This window comes from Eptatretus burgeri, chromosome 2 (genome assembly GCF_056783735.1).
Source record: "Eptatretus burgeri isolate ZD-2024b chromosome 2, Ebu_testis_v1, whole genome shotgun sequence".
NCBI classification, from domain to species: domain Eukaryota; kingdom Metazoa; phylum Chordata; class Myxini; order Myxiniformes; family Myxinidae; genus Eptatretus; species Eptatretus burgeri.
In genome coordinates this window covers 101349119-101367860 of record NC_140962.1, presented here as the reverse complement: position 1 = coordinate 101367860, position 18742 = coordinate 101349119, and the positions used below count along the sequence as shown (strand labels likewise).

Sequence of the window (18742 nt, the reverse complement as noted above, 5' to 3'; positions counted from 1 at the left end):
GAACTGTTTGTCTCTCCAAATTCAACTCAACTGAGAGTGCCCTCTCATGCTCCAACCTTTAAAACTGTGGACCGAACAATTCATCTTCGGAGTGATTTGTACCTCCTGAAGTGCTGTTTATTACTTTCTTCGTTTTGGTCGTTCTTTTGTCTTCACGTTATCTCAAAGTTTTCACCATTTTCGCTTTTACAGGTGCATTGCAGCTCTTCTATGAGACTCGACTTTGTATACAAAACACAAAATATGTTTCAATTGCAATTTTTCTTCTCCATTTTATTTTTGTTTTTGAGGAGTAGTTTCAAGCAAGAGCAAAATGTTTTCAGGTGAATCATACCCTTCAGTCGGTCCACATATACTGTAGTTCTATTTGGTGAACCAGGAAGTGTTCGGTCAGATGCTGATGCTGCTGACTTCTAATTCTCCGGCTGTCAGACGCTGATGCCGGTGTAAACTCTGTATTGGGGACTGTAAAGTGTCCCTGTTGGAGATTGGTGTATTCCTCTTCAGTCTGGAGACCATTACCCAAGCAGGAGGTTCCAGGTCATTCAACACCAACATTCTATTCATTAACCACTGAGTTTCCATGTCATTTGCCAGCTCCCAAATGCTGCTTATTCCATATCATCAATCTACAGGGGGTTTTACCACTGTATGTTTTGTGCTTGTTTAATCTCGTTATGATTGAGCCATCTGAACACCAGACCCTGCAAAATATTTTGGAAAAATTACCGATATTGGCCAAGCACGAATAAATATCGTGTGTTTGTGTGTGTGAGTGTGTGTTGTTCATAAAGCAAAACATATTCTCTCTGCTAAATCCCCTTCCCCCATCCCTCTCTCTCTCTTTGTCAAATCCTTGCTCTACCCCCTCCCAAAATAGTGCAGCACACACCTCCCACACCTCTCACTCTCCCCTACCCCCTCTCTCTCTCGCTCTCTCTCTCTCTCTCTCTCTCTCTCTCTCTCTCTCTCTCTCTCTCTCTCTCCTGCTCTCTCTCTCCTGCTCTCTCTCTCTCTCTCTCTCTCTCTCTCTCTCTCTCTCTCTCTCTCTCTCTCTCTCTCTCTCTCTCTCTCTCTCTCTCTCTCTCTCTCGCTCTCTGTCCCTGGACGTATCCGGATGGTGGTTATCTCCATACGTGTCTTGACGGTGGTGATGTCTGGGCAGTGTTTGTCTCCAGACATGTCCAGACAATATTTATTTCTGGATGGGAGTTTGTCTCTGGACGTGTCCGGGTGGTCTTTGTCTCTGGACATGTCCGGGCGGTGTTTGTCTCCAGATGGTTTAGCTCTGGAGGCATTCGGGCAGTGCTTGTCTCCGGACGTGTCTGGATGGTGTTTATCTCCAGACATGTCGAGGCGTTATTTGTCTCCGGACTGTGTTTATCTTGGACATGTCTTGGCAGTGTTTGGCTCCAGGTTGGTATTTATAGAATGACTGGTAGAAAATGGATTTCAGATATTATTTTGTTTCCATCTTCACTGTTATTCTATGCAGAATCATTCTGATGAGACGGTATGAATCGTAATTTACGCTCCACCACACGTTTGCCTTCCCTTCCTCTCACCTCACAATGTCTTCCCTTCCCCCCTCCCAACTCACTCTCCCTCCCTCTTCTCTCTCCCCCAACCCTCTCCCTATTCCTCCTCTTTCTCTCCCCTTACTATTCTCGACAGCGAAGGGATGGGTGGTATTTGCTAGTGATATATAGATGAATTTTTTAGCTTATCTGGAATTGAAATTCCAGATAAGGTATTGTCATCGCTCGCACACTGTCTGTCCGTCCATCCGTCCATCTCCTACTTCGACTTCTCCAGCCAAACCACTGGGCTGATCCGGCTGAAATTTGGCAGCAACATTCTGCTCCTACCTGGTAATGGGGATTGCAAAGGTTGTTCCGATTATGTGACTTTAAGTATGTCAAAATGGCTGACTTAGTAAATTTCTTCACAAATCTTCTCCAGACCCACCAGTCAGAAAAAAAATTGGTGACAACATTCGGACAGGGTCCCGATGTTAAATTGCGGAGGCCATGTCGATCACACGATCGGAAGCGTCTCAAAATGGCAGTTGCGAAAATTCCTTCCAAAGTCTTCTTCTCCAGACCCACCAGTCAGAATGCCACCAAATTTGGGTTCAACATTAGACCAGGGTCAGGATGTTAAATTGTAGAGGTCATGTCGATCACTTGACTGGGAGTGTCAAAATGGCAAACTTGGTCAACTTTTGGGAAAATTGCATTAATTCCTTTAAAAACCTTATTCTCCAGACATTCCAGTCAGAATGCTGCCAAATTTGGGTTACAACATTAGGCCAGGGCCTAGATAAGCTGCAGGTGCAGTGTTTCTATTTTTAACAACCATCACCTTGCTCTTCCATCAGCCTAGATTTTGGAAACAAAGTACATTGGGAGGTAATAAAGTAAAGCCTTTGTACATTGTGCCTTGTGAGGTATACATTGAATTGTATGCCTGGTGTTGGCTTAATACCTAGTGTTGGGTTTGGGATCTTAGGGTCCTGAGCAGTGTGACCACTCCTTGGCTTTTTTCACAAGATCATGGCTATTCGTTGTTCACCTCGGCGTCTTGGTTTTCTATCGGTTTTCTTGGCGTATAGGTTTTCTATTATCATCGCTTTTCCGAAACCTTGTGAATTCTTGGCTTTTTTCATTGGCTCACCTTGGCATTTATGGAAATTAGGAGTGGTCACATTGGTCCTGAGTTCAAATACTGCTTGGCTGTTGAATTAATACCAGGTGGGGTTGACTCTGCCTGTCATCCTTCCGAGGTCGGCAAAATGAGTACCAGCTTGCTGCTATCCTGTGTTGGAGTGGTGATCCATCCAGGATTGTGTCCAATAGCCAAGGAGACTGCTGAGACAGCACCAACGCTCTGTACAGAGTATGGTCCCAATGGATGGATGGATGGATGGATTGAATTGTGAAACTGATCCTCTGGGGTAAGTTGAGCAATTTAATATATAAGCCGTTTGTCCTTACTCTCCAGTGTACAGTAACCCATACCACCCCACAGTAGTCATTTTGAAATTACTTGCCCCATGCTACGAAAACAAATAATTTGGACATTTTTTTTTCTTCTCTTATCTCCACTTATCTTGTCTTCTGGCTCGTAAAGTAAAGGCTCAGAATGAAGGATGCCTGCAGAGCCCTTGACTATAGATAACCCATGCTGATGAGTGGTGAGATGTATAATTGTTGTGCCTCGCCCCTCTGACAAGGTCGGAGACTGGAGGGGAAGAGTGGGGGGGCGGGGTTGGGGGGGACATTAAAATGAGCTCCGTCTGACCGACCGATCATCCGTCCATTTACTTTTGTGTTTGTGATATTTCAAAAACTTTTGAACATTTAGCTTTCATCATGCAGACATGTATTACTCATGACATCATCTCAACCTGATTCGATCAAGGCTGTGATTGGATGAATTCCGTTGCCATGACAACCATCTCGGTAACTTGGTTTGTGTACGCGATATTTCAAAAACCGTTCAAGATTTAGCTTTCATTTATTACACAGATCTATTCCACAAACCACCCACAAGGAGTGGGATGTGGAGTATCAGCTCCTTGCATTTTTATGGTGTTTTGTAAGTCGCCTATGTAGGAATAATGTATTATTCTGAGTGTGCCGTGAGAGTGGAAGTAAATTTGTACATGTTACCCGTGCTGGAGGAGAGGGTATTACATTTGGGTCCGTTTGTTTGTCTGTCTGTCTATCTGTCTGTCTGTCTGTCTGTCTATCACCTACAGGTCACAATTTTAAACCAATCTTCACAAAACTTCACAACATGGTAGAGTTTGTCATAGGGAAGAAGCCTCTTGTTTTTGAGGTCAAACGGTCAACATAGGTCAAAGGTCAACAACTTAGGTGAGATTTCTAAAATCCTCAATTTCATCTGACTGATTTGAAATTTTCAGAGGATATATATTGTTGTGGGGCCGGGTATCGGTGGTGAGCACGACCGCTAGAGGGAGGAGTAGAGTCGACTCCACCGAACACACCGGAATTTAGGTCGTGACCCTCGGATAAATCCGAAAGGTCACGGGTCCCTTATCGGACCGAAGATCGCCAATAGGTCGACCAAGTGGGTTAGGGTCAATTGCCAATTTCAATATACCTAAATACCCACGTCGTCAAACTACCGGGGAAATTCACCCTCGGCAGGATCTGCGCGATCCGGGCCACGACCGAGCAGGATCCGAGTCGTAACCCGAGCGGAGAGTACCAGAAACCTGCTGGCCAATTGCACGATTACGGCAACAATGAGGCCTCCTAATTCCCATTCGCAGCGTGGCAAAACAATGATAGAAAGGACAAGGACAAACTGGGACATTCAATAAGAGGGGATTTATTTACAATAATCGGGGGACGAGGGGAGCACATAAGGGCAGAGTTATCCCAATATAAAATAAATGGAAACTTATACAGGTGCTACTTAAAGGCCTGGCCCGCATCAGACACACCCCCCCAAAAAGAATTGGACCCCGTTGGGTCTTTATTGATACCGCCAGCTCGGAGGGAAGGTGAGCTGGAGGTAGGAAGCTAGCTTGGACCTTCCCGCCTCGTGCGGCCATTGACGATCCGGCTCGGCGGGACTCGAACCCGCAACTCATTGCTGCTGCAAGCACCGGGTATGGAGGGCAGCGTCAGGCTCCAGCACGCTCCTCCGGCACGCGACGAGAGAGCAAGTGCCAGCAGACAAGACAGGCAAGCGATTCCCGGTGAGACAGACTCGAGGGCGGGCGATCCTCCGCGGGACGGAGACGGAAAGTGAAAGAAAGACGGACCTCTTCGCACACACCCGCGCTTCTCTTCACCCCCCCCCCCCCAACGCAACTCGCCTGGCCGGTTCGTCTCAGGCGATCCGCTTGCCATTCGTGATTCGTCCGGGGGGCGTGGTGAGCATCCTCGTGGCGCGTCCCCCCTGAGAGGCATTCCTCCTCCTTCAGGCGACGTGCCTCCGCATTGGCTCGAATGCGGCGTACGTCACTCGCACTTTGCCCATTGGCTGAAGGCAACACATCTTGCTCGACCCTGGAGTAGAGCCAATGCGTCGGTTCCCAATGGAACCTACGTGATTCAGGAGGGTGATGGCTAGCGCTGATTAGATTTTGGTCAAAATCGGTCAAAGGTCAAGGTCACAGTGAGGTCAAACATCCAAAACATTCGATTTTTGATGGTTCGGTACAGAATCATCGTATAAACTTTTGGTTTGCATCGAGACTACCTTCTCTCGAGACAGCTTTTATTAGACAAGGTCAGAGGTCAAGTTGACGATTTCGTAAGTACCAGTCTATGACTGCTTGTTACTTACGAAATCTAAAGATTTCGTAAGTATATTGATGACTTCCGTCCTCTGTGTGTGTGTGTTTGTTTGTTTGTTTGTGTTTGTTTGTTTGTAGGCACGATAACTCGAGAACGGAAGAAGCTACCAACGTCAAATTACACCACGTGATTCAGGAGGGTGATGGCTAGCGCTGATTAGATTTTGGTCAAAGGTCAAGGTCACAGTGAGGTCAAACATAATTCCATAAATTGATGTGGAGAAATGGAGTATTTTTGCTTGGGTTGATGTTACGAGTTCGTTTTAACTTCGATTTTAATTTTGCCTTCGGTTTTTGCGATCGCTTAGGACGCTTAACACTGGGTTGTCGAAATTCTGGTAAAAATCGGATGTTTTGGAGACGTTTTAGATTGTATAAAAAATATTTCACCCGCCGCGTCACGGCTCGTCGCGTGGCGCAGCGCGCTCGAGCAGACGTGTCGTTGAGTCACATGAAGGTTTTGCGTGTGCGCGCTGACGTCATCGTGCTCGCCCTGGCGTCCTTTCGAGTTGGGGGGGGGGGCGTCGATTGTGACCTTTACGTTATGTTAATCCGTGGTTACTCGAGAACGGAACAAGCTACCAATGTCAAATTACACCACGTGATTCAGCAGTGTGATGGCTCGGGCTCATTAGATTTTGGTCAAAATCGGACAAAGGTCAAGGTCACAGTGAGGTCAAACATTCGATTTTTGATGGTTTGGTACAGAATCATCGTAGAAACTTCTGGTTTGCGTCGCGACCTTCTCTAGAGACAGCTTTTATTAGACAAGGTCAGAGGTCAAGTTGACGATTTCGTAAGTACCAGTCTATGACTGCTGGTTTGTTTGTCCACACAGAACTTTAAAATGTTTTTCTCCACAACCACTCGTTGGATTGAGATGAAATTTTTCGCCATCAGAGCGACGACTCATATAGAATGTTTTGATTATAATTACGACGTCATAGGTCATGTGGTGCGGCAGCCATGTTGGAAAAATGGAAAAACTATGGACCTTGATCTCTGAAACCACATCAAGGAAATAATTGAAACTTGGCACATGGCAAGTACTCATCATGGGGGAATAAGTGATTTTTAATGACATCATAGGTGCCTTCATTATGATGTCATAATTGCATATAAAGAATGCTACATCCAATCAGTATGAAAGTTTTTTGAGGGTGATCGAGGGATAAATTGGTCCACAGAACAAAATGATGACATCATCAATCACGTGATTTCGCAGCTGTGTGTGTGTGTGTGTGTGTGTGTGTGTGTGTGTGTGTGTGTGTGTGTGTGTGTGTGTGTGTGTGTGTGTGTGTGTGTGTGTGTGTGTATATATATATATATATATATATATATATATATATATATATATATATATATATATATATATATATATTTTTTTAATCTTCAAAATCTTCTCTGAAATTGTTGAACAGATTGAGGCGAAACTTTACACGTATGACCACCTATCCATAAGGAACAAAACGTTCACACAAATGATGTCATAGGTCACATGGTTTGGCAGCCATATTGGTTTAAAGAAAAATATTAAATAATGTTTTCTCTGGAACCGCTTAATCAATTGACATGAAACTTCACAATTATGATCTATTGTGATGGGGAATACATGTTTTAAATTTCAACTTGATCAGACGCATGGTCTGGCAGGCAGAATTATTTAATTTTTTGATATGGGTTTATTTATTTATTTATTTTTAAATCAGGCTCATTTGGCTGTGCCGAGATGGGTTTGAGGGCAGAGGTGTACCAGCTGAAATGCGAATCCTATCCAGGTTCCTCCTGATGACTTCATCTTTGCTTTTTTCTTGTTCGGGTTCCTTCTGATTCCTCCAATGCAGGACTGTACCTATTTGGTCTTCCATTTGATTTGAATTGAATTTATTTTAATCCCATTCAAAATTCAATTGAATAATGAATGATAAAAAATGTCATGGGCCAGGGTCAGATGTCCAATCAAAGCGGGACGTCTTGGTACTTGGTCATCACTGCAGGCAGTTATAAAGGGGCAGTTATAGTTATGTCTCATTAATTACGTAACACACCAGTACACAAACACCACACAAAGCAAGTCCTGGCGAAATCTTTGATTGCTCTTTTTCTTTGTTTGTCTTGTGTTTTGTATCCATATGAGCCGATCATATATCATTATAAGTGGAAGGAATTCTGCAGATTTATCTCTCAACCACAATCTTCTTTATCCAATGGAATTTTGAACATACAGCTCTCCTCATCTTTCTCTTTCTGTCCAAAGCAATCCCACTGAAGCAATCCCATGGCAAGATTACATTTGGTGGTTTACCTTTGCCTTCCCAGAGGGCAGAGCAGATGGATATGAATAACTTCCCTCAAATTTCCAAAACTTCGGTGGAATTGGATAATTAACCTCCGCCATCTTCGAAGATGGATGGAGGTTAGTTTTCACCCCTTTCTGTTTATTTGTTTGTTTGTGAACAGTATTACGGAAAAACTCCTCAATGGATTTCGACAAAACTTGGTGGGGGGGGGTTAGGTATGGTCCAAGGATCATGCCATTAAATTTTGGACTTGGTCCCCCCCCCCAAAAAAAAGAATTGTTAGAGAATTTTTTTTTTGCATTTCTACATGTTTTAAGTGATTTCCAACCCCCCCAAAAAAATTGTTACCCCCCCCCCAAAAAATAGAAATAGAGAAATTTATTTTGAATTTCTACATGTTTTCAGTGATTTCCAACCCCCCCCAAAAATGTAGAGAATTTTTTTTTGCATTTCTTCATGTTTTAAAGTGATTTCCACCCCCCCCCAAAAATTGTTACCCCCCCCCCAAAAAAATAGAGAATTTTTTTGCATTTCTACATGTTTTCAGTGATTTCCAACCCCCCCAAAAAATTATTACCCCCCCCAAAAAACATTTTTTTTTGCATTTCTACATGTTTTAAGTGATTTCCAACACCGCCCCCCAAAAAATTGTTACCCCCCCCCAAAATAGAGAATATTATTTTTTTTTTTTTGCATTTCTACATGTTTTAAGTGATTTCCAATCCCCCCCAAAAAATTGTTAGAGAAAAATATATATTTTTTTGCATTTCTACATTAAGTGATTTCCAACCCCCCCCAAAAAATTGTTACCCCCCCCAAAAAGATTTTTTTGCATTTCTACATGTTTTAAGTGATTTCCAAACCCCCCAAAATTGTTACCCCCAAAAAAATTGTTAGAGAAAATTTTTATTTTTTTTTTTGCATTTCTACATGTGATTTGCATTTAAGTGAGTTCCAACCCCCGTCGGAAAAAAATTCGAGAAAATATTTATTTTTGCATTTCTACATGTTTTAAGTGCTTTCCAGCCCCCCTAAAAATTGTTACCCCCCACCCGCAAAAAAGGAATTTTTTTGCATTTCTACATGTTTTAAGTGATTTCCAACCCCCCAAAAAATTGTTAGAGAATTTTTTTTTTTTTTTTGCATTTCTGCATGTTTTAAGTGATTTCCAACCCCCCCCAAAAAAAATTCGAGAAAATATATTTTTTTGCATTTCTACATGTTTTAAGTGATTTCCAACCCCCCCCCCCCCCCCCAAAAAAAATTATTGAGTAAAAAAAAAATTTTTGCAACTTTTTTTTCAACAAAATTTCGATTTCTTTTTTTTTGCATTTCTACATGTTTTAAGTGATTTCCAACCCCCCCCCCCCCAAATGTTGGAGAAAAGAACTATAACTGTCAGCACTGTTGACATCATATTTAATGAATAAGATATAAGGTTCACTTGAGTGACCCAGCAGTATTGGCGGTAGAGGTTTTGCACTCTCCCGAGTGCTCCCCTTCTAGTTAGACATTGTTTAACATTTCTGTTCTTCAAAATTCTTTTGAGAAGAGGAAAATGACAGTTGTTTCACATGTAGTTGTATTCCTGAATGGTGTTTCTCCCATAACAATGTCCAGGAGGCAGGGGGTGTATATAGTGACCCGTGACAGGTTTTACTGATGGATGGTGCACTCGTTTCAAGCATTGAGGGTTTATACCCCCTTCGTCCCCAACTCTTCAAATTAAATTAAATAAAATTAAATAGAATGCTAAAATACTGCATCGAAGTTGCTGTTGATGTAAAAAAAATTAACTCACAGTATTTTAAAAGAAAAATCCTGGTCAACCACAAATTGATAATTGGTTCACGGGCGCCAGCCAGAGTGACCACTATATTCTTTATGTCTTTGTCTGTTGGGTAGTCGATCGAGTCGAAAAAAAAATATATATTTTTTTTTGAGATTTGTTCTACCCTTATTATCAGAATTTAAAATGGCGATTTCAGTTAATACAATGGCGATTTCGATGAAACTTGGTGGGTAGGTTCATACCATGACCGAGTTGTGTGCAAATGAGAACCGTTGCTATGGACATCATCGTTGCCTAGCAACGGGACTTTGAAATTTTTGAAAAATCATAAAAAAATTATTTTTTCGAAAATCAAAAATCGGGCCACGAGCGACTGTGGGCAATACATTCAGCCATATTGTCAAAAATTTCCAGCCGGATCCTCTGAAAACTGTCGGAGAAGATAGACTTTGAATGAACCCTGGTCGAAAACAATAAAAAAACGAAGTTCGTTTTATCTCAGAGACTATGAGTCAGATATACATGAAACTGGTATGGTAGGTTCAGGGTATGTCCTAGTTATGTGTGAGAAAGAACCGTTGCTATGGACCCCTCCGTTGCCTCGCAACGGCCAAAAAACCTCTAAATGTGGGGGTATTTCAACGAAAAACAAACTGCAGCATTAACCCTTGAAGCTGGAATCCTCAGGTCATTCCCCATCGAACGGGCCCGTCGCGTCAGGTTCTATTGGGTAGTCGACTACCCATGTCCGCCTACCGGCTTGTCTGTCTGTGTGTCTGTCTGTCCAGAGCATAACTCAGTGGCCTTTAATCCGATCTTGATGAAACTTGGTTATGTGTTCGATATCAATGTCGAGTTGTGTTTTCCTGGATGAAGGCGTGGCTACATCCATTGTCGGCGGAGCCACGCCCCCAAAATAGCCATTTTTAGGGGGTAGTCGAATTAAAAATCTATCTTCTCCTCGGGAATTGACTGAATGGAATGGGTTCTTCGGTATTTGAATAGCAAAATGAATTATCTAAAACTTGTCGTTGTCCGATTTTTTAATTTTCGTCCCAAGGTCAAGGTCACAAGGTCAAAAACTTAGAAAATTGCGAATTTTGACATAAAAATCAAACGACCGCCCAAACTTTGAGAGCGAGGATGACAATATTTTTTATGCATAATCTTGAGGTCATTCCCCACCTGAAGTCTCCAAACCATTTTGCTCTATCTCGAACACCTTGCCCGTGACACCCCCTTTCAAGTTTGTTTTACGCCGATTTCATCAAAGTATGGATAATCCGAGGAGTGCGAAATGCCATATAGCCTATATGACGTTATATTGTTCCTGGAATGTTCCAGAGGAAGTTTTGCACCAAAGGTCATAATCCTTGACCTTTGACCTTTAAAGGCCACAAAGGTCAAATTTTCAAAGTTGTGGGAATCGAACCGGGTTTTTGACCTTCTTCGACGAAATAACTCCATTAAGCTATAGCACGTATCCTGTTTCCTTATTTTAATGTCCACAACATCGTTTTGTGACCTTTAAACGTTATGCAAAGGTCAAATTTTTTAAGTTGTTGAACCAAACCGGGTTTTCGACATTTTGCAGCTATAACCTGTCACTCGTACCACGTCATGTTGATCATTTTTATAACTTGGTCAAACATGATCACATTGTGTCATCCTTGACTTCTGAAACAATCTACATCGTCAAATACCGCTCGTCAACCATCGTCGTCTTCAGACTTGTTTTAATTATTTTTTTCTGTCCGTTTGCACGTTTCGTTCGGACGCCCCATCGGAAGGATTCGGCGGTGTAGCGGGCGGTGCCGCAATAAGCGGTGTATAAGTAAAGTACAGTTCGGTCACGGTGTGTTCTTTATTTCTGCACTTTTATTCGCCAGTTAATCATCAGGTTTTCAAAATAAATTATCCAATATTATAGCGAGCAATGTTTCCATGCGACGATGGCTCTCGAAACCTTCACAAAGAGCCTCTCAAACCGCAAAGAAGGAGAATAAGAACGCACGAAAAACGCGATGTATTGTATGGGCTTCAAAACACAGCGTTGTTTCTCTTCATGAACCACGGGCGGCGCCACCATTGCGGTCCGCCTCGCTCTCGTCACTCCCCGCCCGCCTCGCCATTTTAGCCTGCAGCAGGACGATCGCAAGCTTTTGGCGCCGTTCCTCTCGGTGCACACGTCGGCCTTGCAGCTCGCCCATGATCGTCTGACTGGCATGACGACGTCCAGGGCGAAGCGGCCACCCCCGCAGAACGCGCATTCCCTCCTTCTCACGCAACACGAGAACGACGTCGTGTTCGCCTTTCTTGGACGGAAGTGTGTGGTACGTGGGTAGGCCGCAGGCTTTTCGCGCGTTTCCTAGTGTGCGTACTTGCCGGACGTGAGCGCCGCCTCGGCGGGATTCCCCCGCTCAATGACTCGGTGCGTGGTTCTCACAACTCGAGTCTCCGTGCGTGATCCTCGTCCTCGACCGATCGCTGGAAAAATGATGATGTTGATGGGGAAACGAGGCGTCCGTCGGCGTCGGTGCATCATGAGGACGATGAATAATGTTTCTCCGTCCGTGTTGATGTTGAGAAAATTCATCTTCCCAAATGAATCATCCCAAGGTAGTTTCTCTCTCTCTGGGCGACAAGAGAGTGTTTTTAATCCGCGAGGAATACGGGAAACGTGATGACGGAACTCGTGGGAACCGAACTGGTCACCGTTGGAATCCTGACAAGTGGAATATTAAAGCGTGGACACGTTGTACCGAGGCCGAGTGAGCGTTTTATGGACGATTTGTTATTGTTATTATTTATTGTGTCGTGATCTGCTGTGTTGTATTTTACCTTTTGTACACAGGAAAGCGTGTAACACATTCACACTCCCCCATTGGGTCACTGCGGAGTCCATAGAGTGTCGGGGAGTGATGGACGGAGGTAACATGGTCATGTCGATGTTTGAGACTTGCTTAGAATTTGGCTCTTTGTCATGGGACCTGCTACCAAGGTGCACTCTTTGTAAAAGTGAACTGTTCATATCGTGCAATTGCTTTGCTCAGTCGTGTCTGATTGCTGTGGTTCTAGATTGCTGTACCCTGTGGTGCTTGTTTGCTGTACCCTGTGGACTGTGGTTCTGGATTGCTGTACCCTGTGGACTGTGGTGCTGGATTGCTGTACCCTGTGGTGCTGGATTGCTGTACCCTGTGGTGCTGGATTGCTGTACCCTGTGCACTGTGGTGCTGGATTGCTGTACCCTGTGGTGCTGGATTGCTGTACCCTGTGGTTCTAGATTGCTGTACCCTGTGTTGCTGGATTGCTGTACTCTGTGGTTCTGGATTGCTGTACTCTGTGGTTCTGGATTGCTGTACCCTGTGGACTGTGGTGCTGGATTGCTGTACCCTGTGGTGCTGGATTTCTGTACCCTGTGGTTCTAGATTGCTGTACCCTGTGGACTGTGGTGCTGGATTGCTGTACCCTGTACCCTGTGGTGCTGGATTGCTGTACCCTGTGGTGCTGGATTGCTGTACCCTGTGGTGCTGGATTGCTGTACCCTGTGGTGCTGGATTGCTGTACTCTGTGGTTCTGGATTGCTGTACCCTGTGGTGCTGAATTGCCTTGGTGTCATGTAGCTCCGCTCGGCGGTGTCGGGTCGCTCCGCTCGGCGGTGTCGGGTCGCTCCGCTCGGCGGTGTCGGGTCGCTCCGCTCGGCGGTGTCGGGTCGCTCCGCTCGGCGGTGTCGGGTCGCTCCGCTCGGCGGTGTCGGGTCGCTCCGCTCGGCGGTGTCGGGTCGCTCCGCTCGGCGGTGTCGGGTCGCTCCGCTCGGCGGTGTCGGGTCGCTCCGCTCGGCGGTGTCGGGTCGCTCCGCTCGGCGGTGTCGGGTCGCTCCGCTCGGCGGTGTCGGGTCGCTCCGCTCGGCGGTGTCGGGTCGCTCCGCTCGGCGGTGCCGGGTCGCTCCGCCTGGCGGTGCCGGGTCGCTCCGCCTGGCGGTGCCGGGTCGCCCCGCTCCGCTCGGCGGTGCCGGGTCGCCCCGCTCCGCTCGGCGGTGCCGGGTCGCCCCGCTCCGCTCGGCGGTGCCGGGTCGCCCCGCTCCGCTCGGCGGTGCCGGGTCGCCCCGCTCCGTTCGGCGGTGTCGGGTCGCTCCGCTGCGCTCCGTTCGGCGGTGTCGGTTCGCTCCGCTCCGTTCGGCGGTGTCGGGTCGCTCCGCTCGGCGGTGTCGGGTCTCTCCGCTCCGCTCCGTTCGGCGGTGTCGGGTCTCTCCGCTCCGCTCCGTTCAGCGGTGTCGGGTCGCTCCGCTCGGCGGTGTCGGGTCGCTCCGCTCCGCTCCGTTCGGCGGTGTCGGGTCGCTCCGCTCCGCTCCGTTCGGCGGTGTCGGGTCGCTCCGCTCCGTTCGGCGGTGTCGGGTCGCTCCGCTCCGCTCCGTTCGGCGGTGTCGGGTCGCTCCGCTCCGTTCGGCGGTGTCGGGTCGCTCCGCTCCGTTCGGCGGTGTCGGGTCGCTCCGCTCCGTTCGGCGGTGTCGGGTCGCTCCGCTCCGTTCGGCGGTGTCGGGTCGCTCCGCTCCGTTCGGCGGTGTCGGGTCGCTCCGCTCCGCTCCGTTCGGCGGTGTCGGGTCGCTCCGCTCCGCTCCGTTCGGCGGTGTCGGGTCGCTCCGCTCCGCTCCGTTCGGCGGTGTCGGGTCGCTCCGCTCCGCTCCATTCGGCGTTGTCGGGTCGCTCCGCTCCGCTCCGTTCGGCGGTGTCGGGTCGCTCCGCTCCGCTCCGTTCGGCGGTGTCGGGTCGCTCTGCTCCGTTCCGTTCGGCGGTGTCGGATCGCTCCGCTCGGCGGTGTCGGGTCGCTCCGCTCCGCTCCGTTCAGCGGTGTCGGGTCGCTCCGCTCGGCGGTGTCGGGTCGCTCCGCTCCGCTCCGTTCGGCGGTGTCGGGTCGCTCCGCTCCGTTCGGCGGTGTCGGGTCGCTCCGCTCCGCTCCGTTCGGCGGTGTCGGGTCGCTCCGCTCCGTTCGGCGGTGTCGGGTCGCTCCGCTCCGTTCGGCGGTGTCGGGTCGCTCCGCTCCGTTCGGCGGTGTCGGGTCGCTCCGCTTCGTTCGGCGGTGTCGGGTCGCTCCGCTCCGCTCCGTTCGGCGGTGTCGGGTCGCTCTGCTCCGCTCCGTTCGGCGGTGTCGGGTCGCTCCGCTCCGCTCCGTTCGGCGGTGTCGGGTCGCTCCGCTCCGCTCCGTTCGGCGGTGTCGGGTCGCTCCGCTCCGCTCCGTTCGGCGGTGTCGGGTCGCTCCGCTCCGCTCCGTTCGGCGGTGTCGGGTCGCTCCGCTCCGCTCCGTTCGGCGGTGTCGGGTCGCTCCGCTCCGTTCCGTTCGGCGGTGTCGGATCGCTCCGCTCTTTAGGTGTTGCCCCTGCTTTCTGGCAGCGTATATCTTGGGGTTGTGTCCAATTTATTTATTTAAGATTGCCTGCAAACTTAAAATGACTTCTCGACTCTGAGGCCTTTTTGGCTGACCCTCACTGCTGTACTTTTACCCAATTGGCAATGATTAAAGGCTCAGATATGTCGGAGTGAAGGAAACCTCACAGGTGGGTTAAAGATGTTGGATGGTCGCTAGACTACCGTTATTCTCAGGTTTTCCATCTGTCTGGATGTCTGTCTGTTTGTTTATATGTAATGGACACCTCTGGAGGCCAGAGGAGTCAACCGATTTTGATGAAACTTGACAGATAGGTTCATACCAGGATCTAGTTCTATGCTTTTGAGCTCCGTTGTTATGGACACCACCGTTGCCTCTCAAGGGGACTTTGAAATTTTTGAAAAAATCCGATTTTTTTTTTTTTTTTTTTTCAAAAATCGGACTCGACTCTTTTATGCGCACTATAATCAACCTCTTTGTCAAAAAATTTCAGCCCGATCCGTCAAAAACTGTATGACTAGTATGCAATTATGTAGCGCCAACCCATGTTGCCTACCGGCTTGTCTGTCTGTCTGTCTGTTTGTGTACAGGATATCTCAAAAAGTTGTGGACAGGTTGTGCGTGACAAGGACGAGCTGATTAGATTTAGGTGAACATCCGGATCCGGATCCGACTGCAAGAAGTCTTTCAGTGATTCTTCACCATTGAGAGATCGGGCCAAAAATGATATATAGCACAATGTCTCAAAAAGTTGTTGATAGATTTAGATGAAACTTGGTGAACAGGTTGGGTGTGTGACAAGGAAGAGTTGATTCGATTTTGGTAAAGATCCGAATCCGGATATGAGAATTATTTAACTTTTAATGTGATACTTCACTATTGAGACACAGGGCCAAAAACTATATCGTACTGGACAGCATGATATTTCAAAAATGCATTGGGCCCGATATGTTCTTATGGATCAGGCATTACGTGGTGGAGGTATGCACACTACCGAATGCCCCTCCAATTTTTTAAGTGATTCTTCACCATTGATCGGGCTAAACTAATATATAGCATGATATCTCAAAAAGGTGTGGACGGATTCGGATGAAACTTGCTGGACAGGTTGAGTTTGTGACCACGACGAATTGATTCGATTTTTGTGAAGATCTCAATTCGGATCCGACTTCTCAAATTTATAAGTGATTCTTCACCATTGAGAGATAGGGCTCAAAAACGATATATAACATGATATCTCAAAAATGCATTGGACCAGATATGTTCTCGTGGATCAGGCATTACAGGGCGGAGGTATGCGCTCTCCCGAGTGCCCTTCCAGTTTTTGTGTTGGGATCTGCTGTTTTGGGCGGCTGCTTTGAACAACACATTTTCATGCTCTGCCGTAGCCCAACCTTGGCCGATGGAACGGCTGTGTACATCTTTGCCTGCAGTCTCACTGACCACCCAAACTTGGCTTTGCATGCAATGTAATTTATATTTTGATAATTTGGTTTACAAACAAGAATCTGTGCTCTATTTTGGACAGCTTCTTTTTTGTTGTTGTTGTTGTTGTTGTTGTTGTTGTTGTTGTTGAACCCAGCGCATGTGTATCAAAGTGGGGTTAAGCAATCGGTTCACTTCAGCCTGTTTGTCGACAAACGTCGTTTTATGATCAAGGAACAACTTTTAATTTTGATTTGTTATATTTTGAACACGAATTGGAACATGAATCGGAAAAAAGAACCTGTAGCTTAGCAATACTTTGTCTCTGAATTTGGCCCGATCACGCATGCGGAGAGAGGAGTGAGTTCATTTTCCTACTCTGTCTTTCTGCCTGCCTGGCAGTAAAAACAAAATTAAAAAAATATTCCAAACAGGAAACTTGCAGGTCAGGTGTAGTTATTATATTTATCAGGGTAAGGTGTTCTATGAGCTCCCTAGTTTATTATTATTATTATTATTATTATTATTATTACTCATATAAAAGCCTGTCAAAAATGACAGGTTGGAATTATTTCATTCAAAATATTCAGACACTGGAAGATATGTTTTGCAGCAAGAAGCGTTATTTTAAAACACTACATGTACAAATGTGACCCCATTTCCTTTATCTTCTCAGACGTTTAATTTTTATGGTACAGTCTCGTGAGCATGCCAAAGTCTGAAGCCTCGGCCTAGCGTCAGTTGTGCTTGTATCTTCTTTATTTATTAGAGATCCTATGGATGTAAATGAACACTCGTTTTACTCTGCGTGCGTTACACATCAGGTGCAGCAAATTTCACCTCCCCATACTCAAATCATCCTTGTAAAGGGGGACAGACAGAAATGAACACACTGTTTTATATAGGTAGATTATATTTTTCGAAAATGTGTTGACCTGTTTAATGGACAATGGTCAAACTGTGTGTGGATGAGTTAGTCTTGATTAATGACTTTGCTCAACATATTTCACCTGATTCCTACATTAGATAATGTTAGTTTTTAAATATACTGCACTTGGTTGGTTAATTTGGTGTGGGATGGCGGGGCAGTGGTGATATGTCATGGTAGTGCACTGATCGATTGATTTAAGTCCTGGAGGGAAGAGTGTGACAGAACCATCTCCCGAAGGTAGTTCCACAAATGGAAAAAAGAGAAAGAAAGGAGTAGAGGTCAGCGATAAGCTTTGATTGTTGGAGTTGAACCATGAAGGGGTTATTGGAAGAATGCATTTGTCCTGAAGGAGCTGTGGAGGGTTGGAGCACGAAGAGCAGACGGATCTGGTGGTCTACTTACTGGTGTGACGTCATGGCTAATCTAAATAAACCCCGAGTAAAAGGCCCTGATAAAGGAAACAGGGTCACATTTGTACATGTAGCGTTTTAAAATAACGATTCTTGCGAGGAGAGGCATGCAGTTAAAAAAAAAATTTTGAACCAAACTAAAAAAAACTAAAAAAACATGTCACTGATCTGTCTGCGATGTGAGAGTAAAAGGTCCTGTGCTTCAGGCATATCACCAGAGATGCAAACTTAAAAAGCTCATCATTGGAGATGCTGATAATGTTGTGAGGTCTTTAGATTGCACTTTAGATTGTTGAGAGCTCCAGAAAAGACAGATGTGATGCTTGTGCTTTCGCCCATCTGGTGAGAGCAGTAGTACTCCATTTATGGACAAAAATATGTAGGCTGTGAGTACTTCTGATTTATCAAGGAACAAACTGAGATGGAACAACAGTGGATGACCAGTATGCAGCAAGCTTTGGAGGACAACAAAGCTGCATGGTCAACCCACCACAACTACATGGTTGGCTCAGGAGTAATCGGTGATTGTCAGGTTTAGAGAGTCGAGACGGTGAACCTTCCCCAGGGGCTGACCCCAGAAACGTAGTTTGTGTTTGTTTGACAATCCTTCTGTGGTGATAACTTGAGACTACTAGAACAGCACTCGCTAGAGCACATCTCTCCGCCAGGCTGAACAGTTTGCGTTTTGTATCTCACTGATAGGCCAGATCTGCATCCAAATCGATTCGGCCTTGTCACTTACCCCAACTGTCCACTTAGTTTCCTCCAAATCCATCCATAACTTTTTGAGATATCCTGTTCACAGATGACCAGACAGACAGGGTGAAAACGTAACCTCCATTGACCTTCTGTGGTGGAGGTAATGATATTTGACAAGATTTAAAGATTTCTTCCATTTGTCCGACCAACATTTACACAAGTCAGATTAGCAGAGTGATGGAATTGTTGTCTGCCTGTCAGTGGGATGGTGGCATTGGACAACACGATGTGGAGTCGTCTGTAAAAAGGAAGAGTTTTCCAGAGCATCTGAGTGGTCACTTATGTATCTGAGGAATAAGGTTGGGCCTAATACACTGCCTGAAGCCACACCAGTCTCCACTGGAACAAGATACGAGAGAGGAGTGTTCTATTGATTGCGAGACCTTTACCATAACAGTGGAAGAT

General features: G+C 46.3%; 1 protein-coding gene across 2 annotated transcripts in view; it reads left to right on the top strand.

The window, feature by feature from the left end:
• Window positions 1-11422: 11422 nt before the first annotated feature.
• The window catches only part of WASL (WASP like actin nucleation promoting factor), an 87348-nt gene continuing 80028 nt past the window's right edge, over window positions 11423-18742 (top strand). Inside the window, exon 1 of one of the 2 annotated variants that reach the window (XM_085870492.1) lies at window positions 11423-11763. In XM_085870492.1, the coding sequence (XP_085726618.1) occupies window positions 11656-11763 (108 nt within the window). In that variant the 5' untranslated portion in view covers window positions 11423-11655. Of the gene's footprint in view, window positions 11764-12019; window positions 12050-18742 lie in introns of those variants that run through there. The other variant, XM_085870494.1, reaches the window with a different exon arrangement.